The 19,423-nt window shown below is 46.3% G+C and overlaps 1 protein-coding gene across 1 annotated transcript in view; it reads right to left on the bottom strand.

Annotated features, from left to right (window-relative positions):
* Kif24 (kinesin family member 24) overlaps nucleotides 1-19,423 on the bottom strand; it is a 43,668-nt gene that overhangs the window by 2,974 nt on the left and 21,271 nt on the right. Inside the window, 6 exon segments of the mRNA XM_028884027.2 lie at nucleotides 436-1,297; nucleotides 1,300-2,606; nucleotides 7,733-7,842; nucleotides 10,802-10,873; nucleotides 14,706-14,811; nucleotides 15,606-15,727. Of these exon segments, the coding sequence (XP_028739860.1) occupies nucleotides 436-1,297; nucleotides 1,300-2,606; nucleotides 7,733-7,842; nucleotides 10,802-10,873; nucleotides 14,706-14,811; nucleotides 15,606-15,727 (2,579 nt within the window).

The following is a 19,423-nucleotide window of genomic DNA, read 5'->3' on the forward strand; positions in this document are numbered from 1 at the left end:
CACTAGGAGCTACCTCTGCCCAGTGTGGTGAGGCCGGCAGGCCACTCCTTGCTTTCTCCTCTGTTCTGCTTTCAGAGCTAGTCAAGGGGTTGGGGAGTACCCACGAGATGCAGGACGAGACACACTTCTCTGGCTGTCCCCGCTTCCTCAGCTGCTGCCTAGGAGCTGCCTGTTTCCCACGGCTTCCTTGAGAGAGGCTCTACAGCTGTAACAGCTGGTGTATTTGGTACAAGGCCTGCTCTTAGTTCTACTTTATGGAGGCTCCAGGACCAAAGCAGGTCAGGGCTAAAAGCTGAATATCTACCTCCGGTCAGACTTGAATGACTAGCTAGAGAACACAACGGAGCACCAAGTCTGCCCACTGAAGAGCAAGCAAACTGGAAAGGGCATGGGGTGCTGAAGGGGCTTAAACCTTAAGAACAAAGTCCAACTTACTGTGCCTGCTCCAGTGGAAGTGGACAGAGGGTCCCTGAGGCCTTGGGAGAACAGCTGGGGACCCCAGGAGGGTCTGATGCTAAGCACCTTGAGATTGGCCTGCGCTTGAGCCACAAGATGTCCTTGTAAGAGGGCTTGCTGGAGTCTGTGGAGGAAACACGCTCCTGCCAGCTAAACTCTGCAGCAGGTTTTCTCTCCTGGGCCCAAGGACCATCCGCTACATCGTTCCTTCCTGTAGATGAGGTGAACAAAGGTGTAGAAAAGGGTACCCCAGCCTGTATGACGGAGAAGGGCTTTCTTGGGAACGACAAGGAGCCCCTCAGGTCAGTCTCTTCAGCCTTGTCATCATCGTACGGCTCGCCGTGATCCTGGGGCAGGAGTGCAGGCCTTCTGCTCGGGCAGGCCTCCCTACTGGGCAGTCTGTCAGCTGAATGCTGATGGATGGGGGACGGGGACAGAGCTGGAAGATCACCACTGGGCCGATTGTCAGGGGGAGATGAGGACAGCCACAGGTGCGCAGTTGCTGAGGATGCTGGCAAGGCGGCCTCTTGACCGTAAGGTGATACTGTGTGTCCCACTGCGGGCCGGCCTACGATCTCAGCCATGAGGCCATGCCCAGCTCTGTCCTGGACAATCTGCTCCAAGGAAGGAGAGTCCTCCTGACTGGGGGTCTCCAGGAGGGACAGAGTGAGAGGGGCCATGAGTCCAGAAGCATCTGCAGAGCACATATGTAACTGCTCTCCTGAGTCCTCTTGGACTGTTCCTGGTGCCCGAGCCACTCTGTCTTCACTGACTTCTCTCAGTGGTGTGGAGACTCTGTCTCTTTGGTCTGGGGATCCAGAAACTGCAATGTGGGACAGGGGAAAGACAGCCCATCTTCTGGGGATGGCAAGCTACCCCCAGCCTGCCCAGGAATCTCATTTCTCAAGGCCTCCAGTCTGATGTCAAAGGCTTCAGCTCCACCCATTTCTTGGGGATGCACAAAATCTACCTGTGAGGAGGAAGGCTTCTGGGCCACGCTGTCCTTGGGAGAAGGCTCTGAGGAGGCAGAGTCTTCCTCCTTGCTCCAGTCTGAGCACACTTGAGTTGGGCTGTGGCTCTGCTGGAGCGCTCCTCTGCTGTGGCGCATGATGGGGTCCCTGGAACACACCCAGCTGTCAGTTGGGTGCCTCTGCTCAGCATCCGTCTCCGAGCTGAACCGCAAACACTGCTGCCTTTCTGCCCGCTGCTCCTCAGGGCTGTGCTCGCTGCTCTGATGAAGGAAGAATGAGCGCCCACCCTTCTCTACGGTGGCCCTCTGCACGTGTGAGAAAGAATCCTCACTGAAATCGCTGTCGTCCAGATCCTCCGTCTGCGCTCCATCATGGCTCCCAGGGTTAGAGTGGATGGGAGAGACGGTCTCACTCGGGAGCTGACCTTCTGAGGGCCTGTGCTGACACAAAAGCCTTTCCAGTGGTTGGTAGTTCAGCTTCTGCTTGAGCAGTGGTGGCTGCTGGAACTGCTGGTGGTAGAATCGCAAGTGCTCTTCCCTTTCCTTCTGCTGGGGAAGGGAGTTTGTCCAAGCTTCAGGGGCAAGCCTGGCAGCTGTGCCCACCTCGCTGTCCCCACTGGCTTCTAAGCGGTGGCTGGTGCCAGGGAGCTGAGCCCGTGACAGCAGCTGCTTCTGCACCGGCTGCACCGGCTGCACCTTCCTGCCCCGGGCCGGCAGCCTGACGCGGAGCAGGCCTTCTCTTGGGCCCGAGGCCCTGCTCTCCCACCCAATGGCAGTCTTGCTGCCAATCTGACTTTTCTCGGGGCGCAATGGTGCTGACTCTTCTGCTCCCTTTTTGATCAAATGGCCAGACCTCCTGGGTCCTTTCCAAGGGCTGGCCTTCATGCCCCACTCTGGGGCAGGACTCCCTTGGGAGCTACCCCCTTTGCTGGGGGTTTTAGGTCCAGAGGCAAAGGGGATATTGGGAGCGTGGCTGGCCAAAGGGTGGGCTTTAACTCTTGGGCCTGGGGCCACAGCAAGTGACTGCTGAAGCCCCAGTTTAACTTTTTTGGGGGAGCACTTGTCCCCGGGCAGGGCAACAGGGGAGCTCTGAATTCGTTTTGGAGAGGAGTTTGCAGATGTCCGATTCCGACTAGTGGCTGAAACACAACACTTAAGGCCTTTCTTTAGTTCCTTCACCCTGTAAATAATCATTTAATGTTACTGTAGATTCTTCTGCCTGTGATTCCTTTCCTACAGCTTTCAGGGAATGAAAACAACACACAAGGGAAGTATGGCAAGGACTGTGATTTCTTTCTTGCTCCGGGACAGTGTTATGGAATAATACTTTAACTAGGAAAAGTGTGACATTTGTTTATGCTATGGAATATTTAACTATGTGAAGGTGTGTGGCATTTGTTTAACTATGTAAAGATGTACTGCATTTGTTTCACCTTGCCTGCCTAAGGCATTTGATTGGTTTAATAAAAAGCCCAATGGCCAATAGCTAGGCAGGAGAGGAATAGGCAGGGTTGATAGGCAAGGTTGACAGGCAAAGAGAATAAGTAGGATGAGAAATCTAGGCTCAAGAGAGGAGGAGAAGAGGATGAGGGAGAAGGAGAGGGGCATGCCCAGGGTCAGAAGCCAGGCAGCTGCCAGCCAGCCATGGAGACAGAAGGAAAGTAAGACATACAGAAAGAGCCGGGCATGGTGGCACAGGCATTTAATCCCACCCTTGGAAGGAAGGGGCAGGCAGATCTCTGTGAGTTCGAGGCCAGTCTGGTCTACAGAGTGAGTTCCAGGACAGCCAGGGCTGTTACAGAGAGAAACCCTATCTTGAAAAATAAAAACAAAAACAAGATACACAGAAAAAGAAAGAAAGAGAGAAAGAAAGAAGGTAAAAAGCCCTGAGGCAAAATGTATGATGAAGAGAAACAGATTAAATTATAAGAGCTAGCAAGAAACGAGCCTAAGCTAAGCCTGAGCTGCTGCTGCTGCTTCCTTCTTCTTCCTTCTTCTCCTTCTTCGGTTTTTCGAGACAGGGTTTCTCTGTGTAGCTTTGCGCCTTTCCTGGAACTCACTTGGTAGCCCAGGCTGGCCTCGAACTCACAGAGATCCGCCTGGCTCTGCCTCCCGACTGCTGGGATTAAAGGCGTGCGCCACCACCGCCCGGCTAAGGCTGAGCATTCTTAACTAAGTCCCTGTGTCATGATTTGGGAGCTGGTTGATGGCCCAAAAGAAAAAGCCTGCTACATTTGGCATTCCAGCATGAGGCCCAAATTTCCACCTAGGGCCTGACACAGCTGGGAAAAAGGCCAGCATGTTAAGTAGAAACAGCGCGCTGGGTAGGGATGCAGAAATGAGCATCCCAGAGCTGGGGCGACTGAATGCAGTTTCTGGTTTAAAAACATGGCTCTCAGGGCTTAGAGCTCATCTCTCATGGACCAGGAGGGGGCAGGGCCAGCCGCCAGAGCCATTCAAGGTTGATAGAAATCAGGTTTGATCGGAAAGACCCCCTGAAAACCCTGGCTACAGACATAAAGAAATAAACCTAGAAAAACTATGACACAGGTGACATTTTACCTGCTCAAACATAAAACAAAAATCTTCATCCGGCTTGTGTACAACACACAGTTCACACTTGTGTTAATGCAGATATGTGTGTTATCTTTGAAAGTTTGTGTGTTTTCAGAACAAGGGGACCAGACACCAATGAAAACAGATGGCCCAGATGATTCAGCCTCTCAGACTCTTCTAGCCAAGCCTGCAGATAAGTCTTGCATTTTCCCATTGCAGACACTGCAACAAATGTTATGGCTAGTTTTCCCAGGACTTGACCATTATCTCAATTTTCTCAGGTTCCCTAAAGATGCCATTGCCCACAGACAACAGGAAGCAGTCTAGAGAACATGATGCCCACATTCCCAAGAGGTGGGGTAGGTGGTTTTTGGTCATCTGGTGGGTTATGGATGCTTGTCATCATTTAGAGGAAATATAGGATAAAAGGACAATTATTAACCTTAAATATTTTACATTGGTATGGATTTTAGTATATTAATACAAATTTAAAGTTCTTTTTGTTATACTGTATGTTATGTTTCTACTCTTGTTTGGGGTATTGTACCTATGCAGCTCATTGAAAATGCAATGTATAATGAAGAAATGCAGGTGAGTAGTTAGTCATCTATAGTAATCAAACTGGTAGTCATGTTAGGTATGTTTTCAAGGTTAAACAAATATAGTTTAGATAGATAGTCTTCAAATACTTCAGAGACCTACAGAATATGGTATTTAAGATGTTTAATAACCTCAGACTTTCCATGACAGTGAGACATGTCTGTCCCTAGCAGCACAAATTTACTTCAGAAAGAATGATGGGCATCAAAGAAACACCATAGAGAGTTTGCTTTCATTGTGGCAAATTTAGTCACTGCGCAAAGAAACTGTCCTTGCCATGACTGCTGACAGAATGCTGTCCAAATTGGACAAGCAGGACTCAAAAGAAGACAACTGCTGAACTTGGTCAAGACAAGGTAGGGCAGTCCTTCAAAATTCCTGCTTCACAGAAAAGTGCGCCAGATATTCTAGGCCTGTAGACTGAAAATGGATGCTCCAACATTGCAGAGGAACCTTGGATGACTGTCCTGGCAGCTAGATATCGTCATTTCTATAGTTTTGAAAGTGGCTTGAACTGTACTTCCTGTTTACCCAGGTAATAGTATATCCTTGAGGGGTCTTTGATGGAGTTGAAGACTAGGTAGCTATAGTTTTTTTTTTTTTAGTTATGATAGAAGGTAAATTAGGTACAAAACTTTAAACTCACCAAAATAGGATAAATAATGGAGTATTTTCATGATTTTGCCAAATACAAATGGACTGGATATTGTAAATGTAATTCTTACTTGATAACTGTCCTTATTGTATGTAGTTTTACTATGTTAAAGTTAAAACCCTTTTTATTTAAACAAGGGGGAAATATTGTGGAATATTATTTTAATTAGGCAAAGATGTATTACATTTGTTTATACTGTGGAATATTACTTTAACTATGTGAAGGTGTGTGACATTTGTTTATGCTACCTTTGTTAATGATGTAAAGATGGTGTTGCATTTGTTTCATCTTGACTGCCTAAGGCGCCTGATTGGTTTAATAAAAAGCTGAACAGCCAATAGCTAGGCAGGAGAGGGATGGGCGGGGCTGGCAGGCAGAGAAAATAAATAGGAGGAAAAATCTAGGCTCAAAAGAGAAGAAGGAGGGCTGGAGAGATGGTTCAGGGGTTAAGAGCACTGTCTGCTCTTCCAGAGGTCCTGAGTTCGATTCCCAGCAACCACATAGTAACTCAACCAACCTATAATGAGATCTTTAAAAAAAAAAAAAAATGGAGAGAAGGAGAAGAAAATGAGGGAGAGAGGGGCATGCCCAGGGCCAGAAGCCAGGCAGCTGCCAGCCAGCCAGCTAGGAGACAGAAGGAAAGTAAGACATACAGAAAGAAAGGGGGAAACGGTAAAGAGCCCGAGGTAAAATGTAGATGAAGAGAAGCAGGTTAAGTTATAAGAGCTAGGAAGAAACAAGCCTAAGCTAAGGCTGAGCATTTATAACTAATAATAAGTCTCCCTATCATGATTTGGGAGCTTGTTGGTAGCCCCAAAGAAGAAGCCTGGTACAGGAGAGAATAAAAGGAAAAGGCACCTTCTCCTTTAATGTGGACCCCACTGTAGATGAACTAAAAGAGCAGTGTCTTTGGAGAATACAAGCATGCATACAATAGGACATGACTGCAAGTTTGCAAATCACCCCAGCCCTATGTGAGGGACAAGCTAGGAATCAAAATCATGCTATATTCATGAAGGGCCTGACAGGTCCTGAATATAGGCCAGCTCAGGAATTCATGTCTACTTTTCACCTATGATCCCACAGACTCCTTTGTCCTGCAAACTGCACCCTGCCCGGCTTCTCTGGGAAGGTGAATTCCCCTAAATCTGCTGGGCAGTTTAGAAAGCAAAACCTCAAAAAAGCAGCATATTGTGCTAGTCCCACTAAGGGAAAGAGGACATGTATTCCCAGCATCCCCTAACTTAGCACTACTGACATTCTACCTGGGTAAAATGCTTTATTATAGAGGCTTTGTGCATTGGAGATGTTTAGTAACATCTGTGGTTTTTATCCACTAGATGCCAGCAGCACCTCTCCCCAGCCATGACAATCAAAAATGTTCTTACTTCTAGGGGCTGGAGAGATAGATGGCTCAGAGGTTAAGAGCACTTTCTGCTTTTGCAGAGGATCTACCAGGTTTGGTTCCCAAAACCCACATGGCAGCTCACAGCCCTCTGTACCTCCAGTTTCAGGTGATCTGATGCCTTCTGACTTCTGCTGGCACCAGGCATACGTGGGGTGCACATAATACACGCACACAGGCAAAACACTTATAAATATAAAATAATCTAAAACATTTTTATAACATGTTCTTACTTCTGTAAGAGACTACCTGTAAGTAGGGATGGGAGGGAGGGATCCTGGCAGACACCAAAGTCCCTTCAAAGAGAAGCCTGGCCAAGCAGTTTAATGGGTGCTAGCTTTAAGACCAGCAGGATGGTTCAGTGGGCAAAGGAACTTGCTGCCAAGCCTGACGATCTGAATTTGACCCCTGAAGCCCATATGGTTGAGGGTACTGACTACCATAAGTCATCCTCTGCCTTCTATACAACCCAACCCCAATAGCTCCTGCAAGTTTTCTTAAAGAGGTGCTACCTCTGCCACCAACTTTTAACAAGTCCTTGGGAAGTTCTTCCTCTTCTTTGGGCCTTTATCTTTTTTGACATGTCCAGATTGGTCCTTTCTGGACCTACATGCCCCTACAAACAGCACAGAGGTCAACAGAAAGAAAAGCGCCTGAGCCTACCCCACTAGTTAATATTCCATTTCTGGTGGACATTGAGAAGCTACCAACGGCATCAATTCCTGAACAGGGACATGTGGCATCTTTCTCCTCACACACACAAAAGTAGGATTCACTGGTCATATTTTTCAAAATGCTAATAGAGTATCTCCAGAAGTGGGCTGTGGAGTTCAGTGCCAGATCACTGTATGACTGGAAGGCATGTACACAAACACACGCGACCTACACATACAATCTGACTTCCTTTTTTCTTTTTTTGTTTTTCAAGACAAGGTTTCACTGTGTAGCCCTGGCTGTCCTGGAACTCACTCTGTAGACCATGCTGGCCTCAAGCTCATAGAGATCCGCCTGCCTCTGCCTCCTGAGTGCAGGGATTAAAGGCGTGCACCACCACCGCCCAGTACAACCTGACATCCTATAGCCAACTTACCGGTCAGCATAGCGCAAGGTATTCAGTGTGTGCTCTGTGGCCATGTGGCTTGGTGAGATGTTGGCGATCATGCAAGTTTTGGCATTGCCAATGAAAGAGTCCTTCAGGACCTGTCAAACCAAGAGACAGGCCAATGAACAAAGGGCATATTGATTACCTATGTGTGAAGATGCTGGCCATCGCTTGCTCTATTCACAAAAGACATTTTACAAAAGAAGAAATACATTAGACTGGAGAGATGGCTCAGTAGTTAGAGCACTGGCTGCTCCTGCAGAGGCTTTGGATTCAGTTCTCAGCATCCACATGGTGGTTCATAACCATCCATAACTTCAGTTCCAGGGGATCTGAGGTCCTCTTCTGGTCTCAGTAGGCACACATATGGTCCACAGACATACACGGAGGCAAGACATACACATGAATAAAAATAAATCTTAAAAAAAGAAAGAAGGAATAAGAAATACAAATAACTGGCTCAGTGGTGGTCTTTAATCCCAGCACTCGGGAGGCAGAGGCAGGAGGATCTCTGTGAGTTTGAGGCCAGCCTGGTCTACAGAGAGAGTTCTGGGACAGGCACCAAAACTACACAGAGCAACCCTGTTTGGGGGGGGGGAAGACAAATAACCAACAAACTCACCAGTAATCAGAGGAAAACAATAAACCAGTAGACAAATTAATGTATGTCTGGAAGGCACACACCATTTATGGGGCTGAGGAGATGGCTCAGCAGGTCAGAGCCAGCACGAGGACAGGAGTTCAGATCCCCTCATGCAAGAAGCCAGCGCTGCTGAGACATGGGTGTGGTGGGGGGGGGCTGATGGAGCTTACGGCTACCAGCCTAGTTCCAGGTTTAAAAAAAGATCCTATCTCTTGGGAAAAGGTAGAAAGAACGTGACAGAGCTGGACACCTGAGGTCTTCTGGCCTCTGAGTGTACATGGGTAAAGACTGGACAACAAACTCATGCTCATATATAACCCTACGCACAGAGGAATATAATAAGGAAAAATGGTTTTAGAAAGAAAATCCAGCATTTTTGTACATAAGAAAGTCTGATAAAACTTTGCCCAGGTTAAAAGTCCAGAAGTGGGAACTTCCCTCACTACTGTGATAGTTGTTTTACTGTGTTTCCTCTAGTGTTGTTACTACTGAGGTAGTTAACCTTAGTTGTCAACTTGATTAGATTTTAAGGCACCTTTATCTTCTACTATTTTCTTTTCCTAAGTGGAGATAAGGTCTCAATATGTAGCCCTGGCTTGCCTGAAACTCACTGCTAGGCTGGCCTGGAATTCACAGAAATCTGTCTGCCTCTACCTCCTGAGTGCTTGGGATTGAAGGTATGTGCCACCATGCCTGGCTCTACTTTATATTATATGACTTGTTGAGATTATCTTTTTTTTAAAAGAGAAACACGTTTTCTGGGGATGAAAACTTATTTAAAAACAGAAAGTTCAGTGTCAGAGCCAGGAATGGTATCGTGGTCTCTGGTCAAATCGTGTTTGAGCAGAAGCACTCAGGGTTGAGAAGATGGCTCAGTGGTTAAGAGAGGTTTGGACCCTTCCGAGGGATCCAAGTTCAGTTCCGAGGAGCCATGTTAGGTGGTCAATAACCATCTGGAATTGCAGTTCCAGGGAGTCAGACACCTAGACTCTGCAGGCCCTGAACGCACTCCACTACATTCCCACATGCACACACACATAATTGAAAAGAGTGACGTTACACTCAGTGCAGAAAGCTCTAACTCTGGCTCCTGTGGGTTCTTATCCAAGGTCTTCGTCCTCTTGGCCTCTCAAGACCAATCTATCTCCCACTGTGTATAGGACCTAATGTTGAAAGGAGCTCGAGACACTATACCAACTTTTCCATCTCTCTCTCCTAGGCAAATCCCTCCCTGGGCTGCTCCTCTGCAGCTCATAGAGATAGTCCTGACTTAGCATCTGCTGGTGCTCTCCAGTCATCTGTATGACAAGAGAAAGAGAAGGGCCTTATATTTTATTACTCAGAATAAACAGGGCTGGGCTTGTAATCCGAGATGCTCAGAAGACTAAGGCAGGAGGATCTCAGGTTCAAGACTCAGGACTCTCCTAATAATACATATTTAGGTATTTTCCCCAGTGTTGAGGACCACACCTAGGGTCTGCTGTATACCAGGAAGTGCTACCGCTGAGCCACACCCCAGCCTATTCCCCCTTGTTCTGTTGGTCAGGGGTAGACAGACAGGCTCTCATTACGTTGCCCAGACTGATCGCCAGTGTATGGGCTCAAGCATTCCTTCTGCCTCAGCCTCTGTTGCTGGGAGCACAGACCCACACCACGGTAGGCAGCATTTTATGTTTTTAGATAGTCTTCTATGTTTCCAGGCTGGTCTTCAATTCCTGGGCTCAACTGATCCTCTTGCCTCAGCATCCTGAGTAGCTGGACTTCAGGAAGCGGCCACCACCCCTGCAGTAAGGTTGTTTACACTGGAAGAACATGGAAAGGTGGCATCCTGGTCAGCTTTGTCAACCTGACACGGCCGAGTCGTCTGAGAAGGGAGTCTCCCTGACGGGACTTCTCAGATCAGATTGGCCTATGAGTGACTGTCTTGTTAACTGAGGTGAGGGGCCCCAGGGACGTGAGCTGCACCATCCAGGGCAGGCGGTCCTGGGTGTATGGGAAGCTGGCCTAAGCATGGGCCTGGGCGTAAGCCAGTAAGAGACACTGCCCATGGTTCCTGCAGCGACTCTGCTCGGGAGAACTATGAACCGGACAGAGGATTTTCACAGAGCAGAACGAGGTGATGATGATGATGATGATGATGACGATGACGATGATGACGATGACGACGGCGGCAGGTGGTGAGAGGAGCAGGGCACCTTAGACTGCACTGCCCCCCGCTGCACACATCTCTGCCCAAGTACACTGACGGCCGCTGCAGGAAAACGACACCGAGACTCTTTCCTCCCAGCATCGTTAGCCATGCTTAGTTAGCATCATGGCTCGCTAGTAGTGGGCGACTGACTAGATTAACGAAGTAAAGGAGGAAGGAACAATGAATGAACCAGAGCAGACTCAAGGCTTTTGCTTAACTTTACCTGAGTCAGTTTGCTCTGCCTGAAAGGTGTATGGGTGTGCTCCTGGTCCAGTGCTCGAATACATTCTTTCAGCTGTAAAGTGGGAGAATAAACGACACATCAATATGACAAAAAAAAAAAAAAAAAAAAAAAAAAAAAGGTGAGGGACAGTCATCAGCTTCTTTCTCTTTTAAAGTTTATTTTAATTTATATATATATGAGTGTTTTGCCTATATCGGTTATCGGTGCACCATACATGTGCCTAGTGCCCACAGAGGCCAGAAGAAGGCCATCGGATCCCCTGGGACTGGAGTTATAGATGGTTGTGAGCTACCATGTGGGTGCTGGGAATTGAACACCAGTCCTCTGGAAGAGCAGTCAGTGCTCTTAACCTCTGAGCCATCTCTCCAGGCCAGGAAGCTTTCTTAAATAAAAGCATAGTCAGCAGTTAAGAGTGCTGGTTGCTTGCTGGGCGGTGGTGGCCCGCGCCTTTAATCCAGCACTCGGGAGGCAGAGGCAGGCAGATCTCTGTGAGTCCAAGGCCAGCCTGCTCTACAAGTTCTAGGTCAGCCAGGGCTCTTACACAGAGAAACACTGTCTCGAAAAACCGAAGAGTGCTGGATATTCTTCCAGAGGAAGTTTGGTTCCTAGCACCCACACTGGGCAGCTCACAACCACTTGTTAACTCCATCCAGCTCTAGGGGATCTAACACCCTCTTCTGGCCTCTTCAGACACCAAACATATGTGGCAGACATCACGCACACACATAAATAAAACATTAAAACAAATCTCAAGATCCTGTAAAAGCAGACAGGCAAACAGACCACACTCAGGAAATGTTCCTAAAAGAAAGTCAAATGTCCTGCTGTTTCCTGTCCAACAGGTAAAACCAAGCAAGAATGTGAGAACAGCATCCTGTGCTGTCTTGCTAAGGACCCTAAACTTAGGGGCTGTGGTCCTAGACTAGCTGAATCCACAGTGAGATGATGAACGCAGGAAGCCAGCCTCGGGTCCCGAGTCCCGGCTCTGCAGTGGTCAGCCTGGTTCACCTCTTCTTCCCTCTTCACAACTACTGGTGTGCTCAAGCAGAGAACACGCCTAAGCTACTTTCCTCCCCGCTCCTACATGCACACCTATAGGAATAAATTCAAGTGCAGATTTGATATAAACTGACTGGGGAAGGAAAAACGAGACAGAATGCTACTGTTCCGTTCGTTTGTTTTTCTGTCAGTCTGACCCAAGCTAGACTCGACAGCTGTCTGGGAAGAGGGGTCTCAACTGAGAGAACGCCTCCTACAGACGGGCCTATCGACAATTCAGTAGGACATCTTCTTGATTATGAATGATGTGGGAGAGCCCAGAGCACTGTGGGTAGTGCCACCCCTGGGCAGGTGGTCCTGGGTTGTGTAAGAAAGTAGCTTGAGAAAGCCGCGGGGAGCCAGCCAGTAACCAGTGCACCTCCATGGCCTCTGCTTCGGTTCTTGCCTCCAGGTTCCTGCCTGAGGAGCTCCTCTCTTGGTTTCCCGATAGTGGACTGTAACTGGTAGGCGACATAAATCCCCTCCCCAAGTTGTTTCTGGTCACGGTGTTTCTATCACAGCAGTAGAAACCTAAGTACTGAGCAATGACTTCACACTACCATCTCCTTTCTTTTTCTTTTAATACTATTATTATTAATGTGTGTGCACATACATACATGCTTGTACACACGATGGTGCACATGTGAAGGTCAGAGAACAACTTCGTGGAGTCAGTTCTTTTCTTTCACCTTTACATGGGTTCCACGGATTGAGCACACGTTGTCAGGCTTTTACGGCAAGCGTGGGCCATCTCAACAGCTCCTACCACCTCATTTTAAAGAGGATGGGGCTCTTCCTGGGGGGGACCATAGTTTATGATATCAGAATCACACATTGTTGGCTAAAGGCCGTGGGCACTGACCAGTTCCTTCAACCCACCTGCACCTGCACCCAAATCTGTAAGGAAAGGGCGAGAGGACTTACTAAACTTGTCGTGGCATACAGAAACACTAAAGTACACCAGTGGCTGGTAGAATAAATGATAATTATATTTTACTTAACTTATGATATTCAAAGTATTACTTTTAGATATAGCAAATACGAAAATATATTACTGAGATATTCTATATGATTTTTTAATAACAAATTTTCAAAACCCTGTGTGTATTTTACTTTAGACATCTTAAGTAAGACTAGCTACACTGGGAGCTGGAGAGCTGGCTCAGCTCAGTGTTAAGAGCACTGGAATGTTATTATAGGTATACACAACCAGACTCAGCAATATACTTCTTTATTAAATATCAACCCAGTAGCTCCTATTTTTAGCATTGGAAAATTTCCAGAAGGGATAATATTGTGTATGCTTCTTTGGTAACAATGACGCGGGTTTGATTTCCACTACCCATATGGTGGCTCACAACTGTCTGTAACTCCAGTCTCGAGGATCTGATGCCTTCTTCTGGTCTCTGCCTATCCCAGACACACACGGTACACAGACATATATGCAGGCAAAACACCCATACACAAAAAATAAATAAATTAAAAAAAAAACAAACAAAACAACCTAGCCATATTGAACAGCAAATATACAGATCCTAACCACTTTTGGAAATCTAGAGAACAGACTAGCACCTGAAACATCAACGTGGGATGTAGTTATCCGTGTCTAGAATGTGGGAAAACATTCAGGCAAGTGATTACCCACCCCCCTGAAAGAGTGTGCTGACACAGAAAACAAGGCAGGCTGGGGAAAGCAGCAGGGAGAGTCTCCATCTTCAGTGACCAACTGTGAAAGGACAGTGGTGGGGCAGCTAGAGATCTGTAATACTTCTTAAGAGGTAACATTAAAAGTATGACAATGTTAATTGTGGATACATTTAAAAAATAAACAGCCCAGGGCTAGAGAGATGGCTCAGTGGTAAAGAGCACTGGCTGTTCTTCCAGAGGACCTGGGTTCAATTCCCAGCACCCACATGGCAGCTCATAACTGCCTATAACTCCAGTCAGGAATTCCGACACCTTCACATAGTCATAATGCAGGCAAAATATGAATGCACATGAAATAAAAATAATAAATTATTAAAAAAAAGAGCCCCTTTCTTTGAGGTATATGGGGCATTATATATATTACATATATTATATTATATATAAAATGGCTTGATGAGTAGGGTTCCCTTGGATCCAACCAGGAGTTGGTGAGATGGCTCACTGAGCAAAGCTCTTGCCACACAAGCCTGCCCACCTGAGTTTGATCCCTGGAACCTATGGTGGAAGGAGAAAACCAACTCCCAAAAGTTGTCCTCCGACCTCCACACACCTGCCATGTATGTGCCCATATACACATACTATATATATGATAATAATAAAGTAATCCAACCATGGAATACATGTATGTGGTGGCATGTGTGTCATGGTGCATAATGTGGAGGTCAGAGGACAGCTTGGAGGAGTTGCTGTCTTCCCACCATGTGGGTCCCAGAGATCAGACCCCAGAGGTCAGGCTAGGTAGCAAGTATCTTTACCTGTGGAGCCTCCTTCCTGGCCTGGTTAAGGTGTTCAACTGCTGAAAATGAGTGGCATGTGTCTGAAAGATATACTACTGTCTATGTTTGCATCCTCGAAGTATGGTTTAAATTTCGGAGCACGAAAAAGCTTTCTCAGCCATTTAGCAATTGCAGAACCATCTCTGTTTAGCTGGTAGGGAATGAGGAAAGGGGCATCGTGGAGAGGCTGCTGCACCTGCAGGCCCGCTCAGGACATCAGCATTAGGTGAGGGTATGCCTGCTGCCTGCTGCTTCTACCCACCCACCAACTGGCTTCCTATTATGGACAAAATCTCTTAAAACCAAAACCAAACCAAACCAAACCAAAACAAACAAGGACTTTTAGATTCTGAACAACTCACAGCCAGAAGACTCTGGTTTATTTCTGCGCCTTCCATCTTTGTCTGTCTGTCTGAGTCCCTGGCATCTGCTGCTCTCTCACTGCCAGCCAAATCAATGAAAGAGATCCTAGGAAAAAATACATAGCAGGAACGACTTCTTTGGGGATTTGGTGTATTTCCACATTAGCAACATTTTGTGACCTCAGGAAGAAATGGAGCACGGCTCATCCTCAGGAAATAAAGACATTATTGTTAGTCTTCCAAAAACATCACAAGATCTTGATGTGTCAGCTGGAGCGGCACCGTTCACTTAGACATTTCCATTGGCTCTACTCATTTGTGAGGGAGGAAGTACGACCAAAATTAATAAAGCATTTCCCCACAAGGGTAAGTGACCATAATGCAAATCAGTTAGGTGACTACTTAGATAATTAAAAAGAAAGTTTCATTGGCTGTTTTCTAACAAGAAAGGATGAAAAAGAAGAGAAGGACTCATTACTCAGAGGGAGACAGGCTCATCCATCAGCATGGCAGAGTTTGCTAAGACAGCACCAGAAAAGCAATGAACGGATCCAATTGTCTTACATCTTCTTTCAAGAAGAAAGGATCCCCACCCCCATCTATGGCCTGCAAGCTCTCCGAGATGCATTCCTTGCTGTTTCTCTGCTGATACTGTGTTTCACGTTAGAAGTAATCAATGTCCCTTTTAATAACTTTGGGTTGACCAACAATAGGTCATTGCTTCATGGTTAATCAACTGATGGCACTTTATACAATGATTTATTTCAGGGCTAACAACACTTACTCTATAGCCCTGCAATGAAGAGCCAAAGTGGCAGGGTGTCCCACGTTTAGCATATATATTTCAAACTCACATATGGAAAGGCAGACAATGCAATTCTCCACCTAGTTCCGGCTCACCTGCCAAATGTCCTCTTGGCTGAATCTTTGATCTGAATTTGGATGATAGCGTGGGATCGGGAGGAGTCTGCATTGACGCTGGTGGCCCCAGTGCTGCGTTCCTTGCTGCCCTTTAAGATCACCTGGAAATACATGCACAGGACGATGACTTCCTCTGGGAGAAAACAGTCTCTGGCTCCGGAAAGCTGCCTAAGCAAGCAGCAGAGCCCAGGCCTGTGATTTGGTTAGCATCCTGCAGTTTTTGATGTCCAAGTGGAAGTCTGCCCAGACACTAAATCACACAGAGTAAATACCAACAGCAGTGAGAACAATGTGGAATACTAATCTTGGGGGAGAACATTCAATGGCTCAAGAGCTAATTTACTTCTTAATCTTATGCACTCTTTTTAATATCTTTGATGGATCTAGCCTAACCAAGATCCCCAGGGCAAAACTTGGCTCCAGAGCAAGGTCTCAGAGCATCCATTTATCTTAGTAACTGGAGCAAAGGACAGAAACATACATTGCAGAATGACTGATCACATCCACCTGCTCTACCAGGATGCAGGCATGAAGGAGGCCAAACCTGACATTCAGGAACAGGGAAGGGAGCTATTTCATGTGCCTGTTCCTTCCCTTGACTCCAGGACTCCCTTATCTCTGCCTGGGAGTCAAGATCAACTGGGATCTTTTGGCCACAAAGGAGCGGAGGAGGGGAAGAGAAGTCTCAGGCCTCCAAACAATGAAATATATAATCATATATGAACATATTACCCTGATTTTAAAAAATTTTAAACAGGGTCTCACAATGTAGCAGATGGCTACTAACTAGTTATCTTCCTGACTCTGCCTCTCAAGTACTGAGATTATAGGTTTGTGCCACGATCCCAGTATGTCACCCTGATTTTGGATAGCGAGAGAAGTACTGATTACAAAGAATAAAAAAAACTTTAATCATTATGTGATAGAAAGAATCCTCATAATAACCTAATGTGACTTAACTATGATTACTATGCCAAAGTCAAGAAACAAATTCAAAGGCTTGCTTCTCATGGTCAAATAACTTACGTGGTGGAGCCAAAGTCCACATCCAGAATATCTGACTAAAAAGTCTGTGTGGTTTCTACTACACTGTGGGCCAGATAAATTCATTCATTTTATATGAATTAAGAATAAGAAAGTCCTAGCTCACCCCCTCCCCAAGACTCTCAGAATTTTAACTTGTACATATTGAACATAGTCATGTTTTCCAAATTAAATGCCCAAATACTGAGAGAATCAAACTCAACAACAAGCTTCAAAATACCTTATCAAGTAGGGCAAGGGCTTTATTTCTTTTCTTTTCTTTTTTTTAAAACTAATTAAAAATAAGTTCTGGGCTGGGAATACAGTTCAGTTGGTAAGGCCGGTAGAGTGCTTACCCAGCAAGTGCTAACCTTGGTTTTGACCCAACACTGCACACACCTGCAGTCCTAGTCCTTAGGAGGAAGGTAAGAGGGTCAGGAATTCTAAGGCTATCCAAGGCCACATGGTAAGCTTGGCAGAAACCAACGTGATACACTTGAGCCCGGTCTCAAAAAACAAAAAGAATCTCTCACTCTTAATCTCAGCATTTGGAAAGCAGAGGCAGACAGATCTCTGAGTTCAAGGCCAGCCTGGTGAGGCCCAGCCTCAAAAAACAAACAAGCAAACAAACAAAAACAAAAAAACAAAAAAACCAACAAACAAACAACCAAAACCCAAGGTTTGTGGAGATGAATTTGAGTGAAGTCAGGAGTCCTGGAAGGCTGTCCACAGAGATGGTACAGCAGGACTGTGCTGGGAGTTCAGGGGACCAGAACACCCACAGGAAGGCAGGCGGGAAAGATGGAGACAAGGACGCTCCTGGAACAAGACCAGAAGCCATTCAGGTTACATTCTGGCAAAGAATTTGTCTATATTTTGTCCATGTCCAGAATCTTTGCAGAGGGCTGAATTGAAAGGTAACTGATTAAATTGACTTGAAAGTTCAAGAAAGCATATTGTCCTGGCTGTAGCAGTTACCAGTGTTCTCAGGTAGATTTATAGTAACGATTGGAGCAAAAAGCAGAGGATTTTAAAAACATGTATTCTGGCTAGAAAAGGAGTGAGCTGAAAGCTATGAACAAGGAAGGTGGGGTTATTAAACAGATTAGCACCATTAAAAAGAACCAAGGGCTGGGCAGTGGTGGCGCACACCTTTCATCTCAGCACCTGGGAGGCAGAGGCAGGAGGAGCTCTATGAGTTCAGGCCAGCCTGGGCTACAGAGTGAGTTCCAGGACAGCCAGGACTACACAGAGAACCCTATTTTGGGGGAGCAGGGGAGAACCCAAGGCTGAGAAGATGACCCAGTTGGTAAGGTACCTGTCATGCAAGCTTAAGTTTGATTCATAAAACCTGTATTAAAAAGCCCGGTGTTGGCTGAGGAAAACTGCAGGCAAAGAGCAAAGCCAGCTCAAGAAAAAGGCCACGAGCAGCGGTCCAGACTGCTGGAGCTGCACCATGCCATCATGTATACCAGATGCTGGGCACTGACTATGGGACTTAATGTTTGCCTTACTGGGTCTGGGACTTGCTTTGGTCTGAGTCTTCCTTGCTATTGATTGTCTTGTCTTTTCCTTTGGGGATGGGCATGCTCATTCTGGAATAATCATGTATTGGAAATACAGTTTTTCTTTTTTTTTAAGTTTTTCGAGACAGGGTTTCTCTGTGTAGCTTTGCACCTTTCCTGGAACTCACTCTGTAGCCCAGGCTGGCCTTGAATTCATAGAGATCCGCCTGCCTCTGCCTCCCGAGTGCTGGGATTAATGTTTGCCTGTAGGCATGTCTGTGCACCACATGTGCCCATGGAGGCCCGAGAGGGTGACAGGTCCCCTGGAAATGGAGTTACAGGTGGTTGTGAGCCGCCGTGTGGTTGCTGGGAACTGAACCTGGGCCTCAGCCAGGGCTCTTAATGGCTGATCTATTTCTTTAGCCCCGTCCTTCTGATTTTATAGGAACTTAAGTAAGAGTTTGTCTTTAGTCTCTGAGAATAAATTTTGGTTCTGAAATGAACTGTTAAGATTTGGGGGTTTACTGGATATAGAATAAAACCAATTATATTAGGAAACAGCCACTGCCTCTGGAGCCAGAGTGGGATGTTATCATTTGAACAGGAAATGTCCCCCATAAGCTCATGATCTGAACACTCGGTCCCCAGGTGATGGAGTTATTTGGGGAACTTATGGAAACTTCAGGAGGTGGGACCTGGCTGGAAGAAACAGGTCACTGGGAGTGTGTCCTTTAGGCCTATTATTCCAACTTCCTGTCTCTACTTCTGGTTTCTGTCCCCAGTGGCATGAACATCTGCTCTCTGCCAGACCTTGCCATGTTTTGCCCATGTTCATGGGGCAAGTGACCACGAACTGAACCCTATGAAACCCTGAGCTGAAGGAATCTTCTAATCTGTTTCTTGGTATTTTGTCATAGAAATGAGGAGAGTAACTAAGACAGTATTTAAATCACCCAGTTTATAAGACAGTTTGGTAAAATGTATTTTTCTATTTTTATTTCTTCTTAAAGGCTTGTGTGTGTGCGTGTGTGCATGTGCATTAGTGATATGTATGCAAGTGTGCACAGGGGCCAGAGATTACCATCAGAATGTCTTTCTTCACATACTTTGCCCTGTAGCCTTATCTGACCTGGAACTTGCTTTGTAAACCAGGTTGGTCTTGAACTCACAAAGATCTGCCTGCCTCTGCCTCAGTGCTGCGATTAAAGGCATGTTCCCCTACACTTGATTATCTGTTTTTATTATCACTGTTTGTTCTAAACAAGGTCT

Source organism: Peromyscus leucopus, chromosome 2 (genome assembly GCF_004664715.2).
Source record: "Peromyscus leucopus breed LL Stock chromosome 2, UCI_PerLeu_2.1, whole genome shotgun sequence".
Classification (NCBI taxonomy): Eukaryota; Metazoa; Chordata; class Mammalia; order Rodentia; family Cricetidae; genus Peromyscus; species Peromyscus leucopus.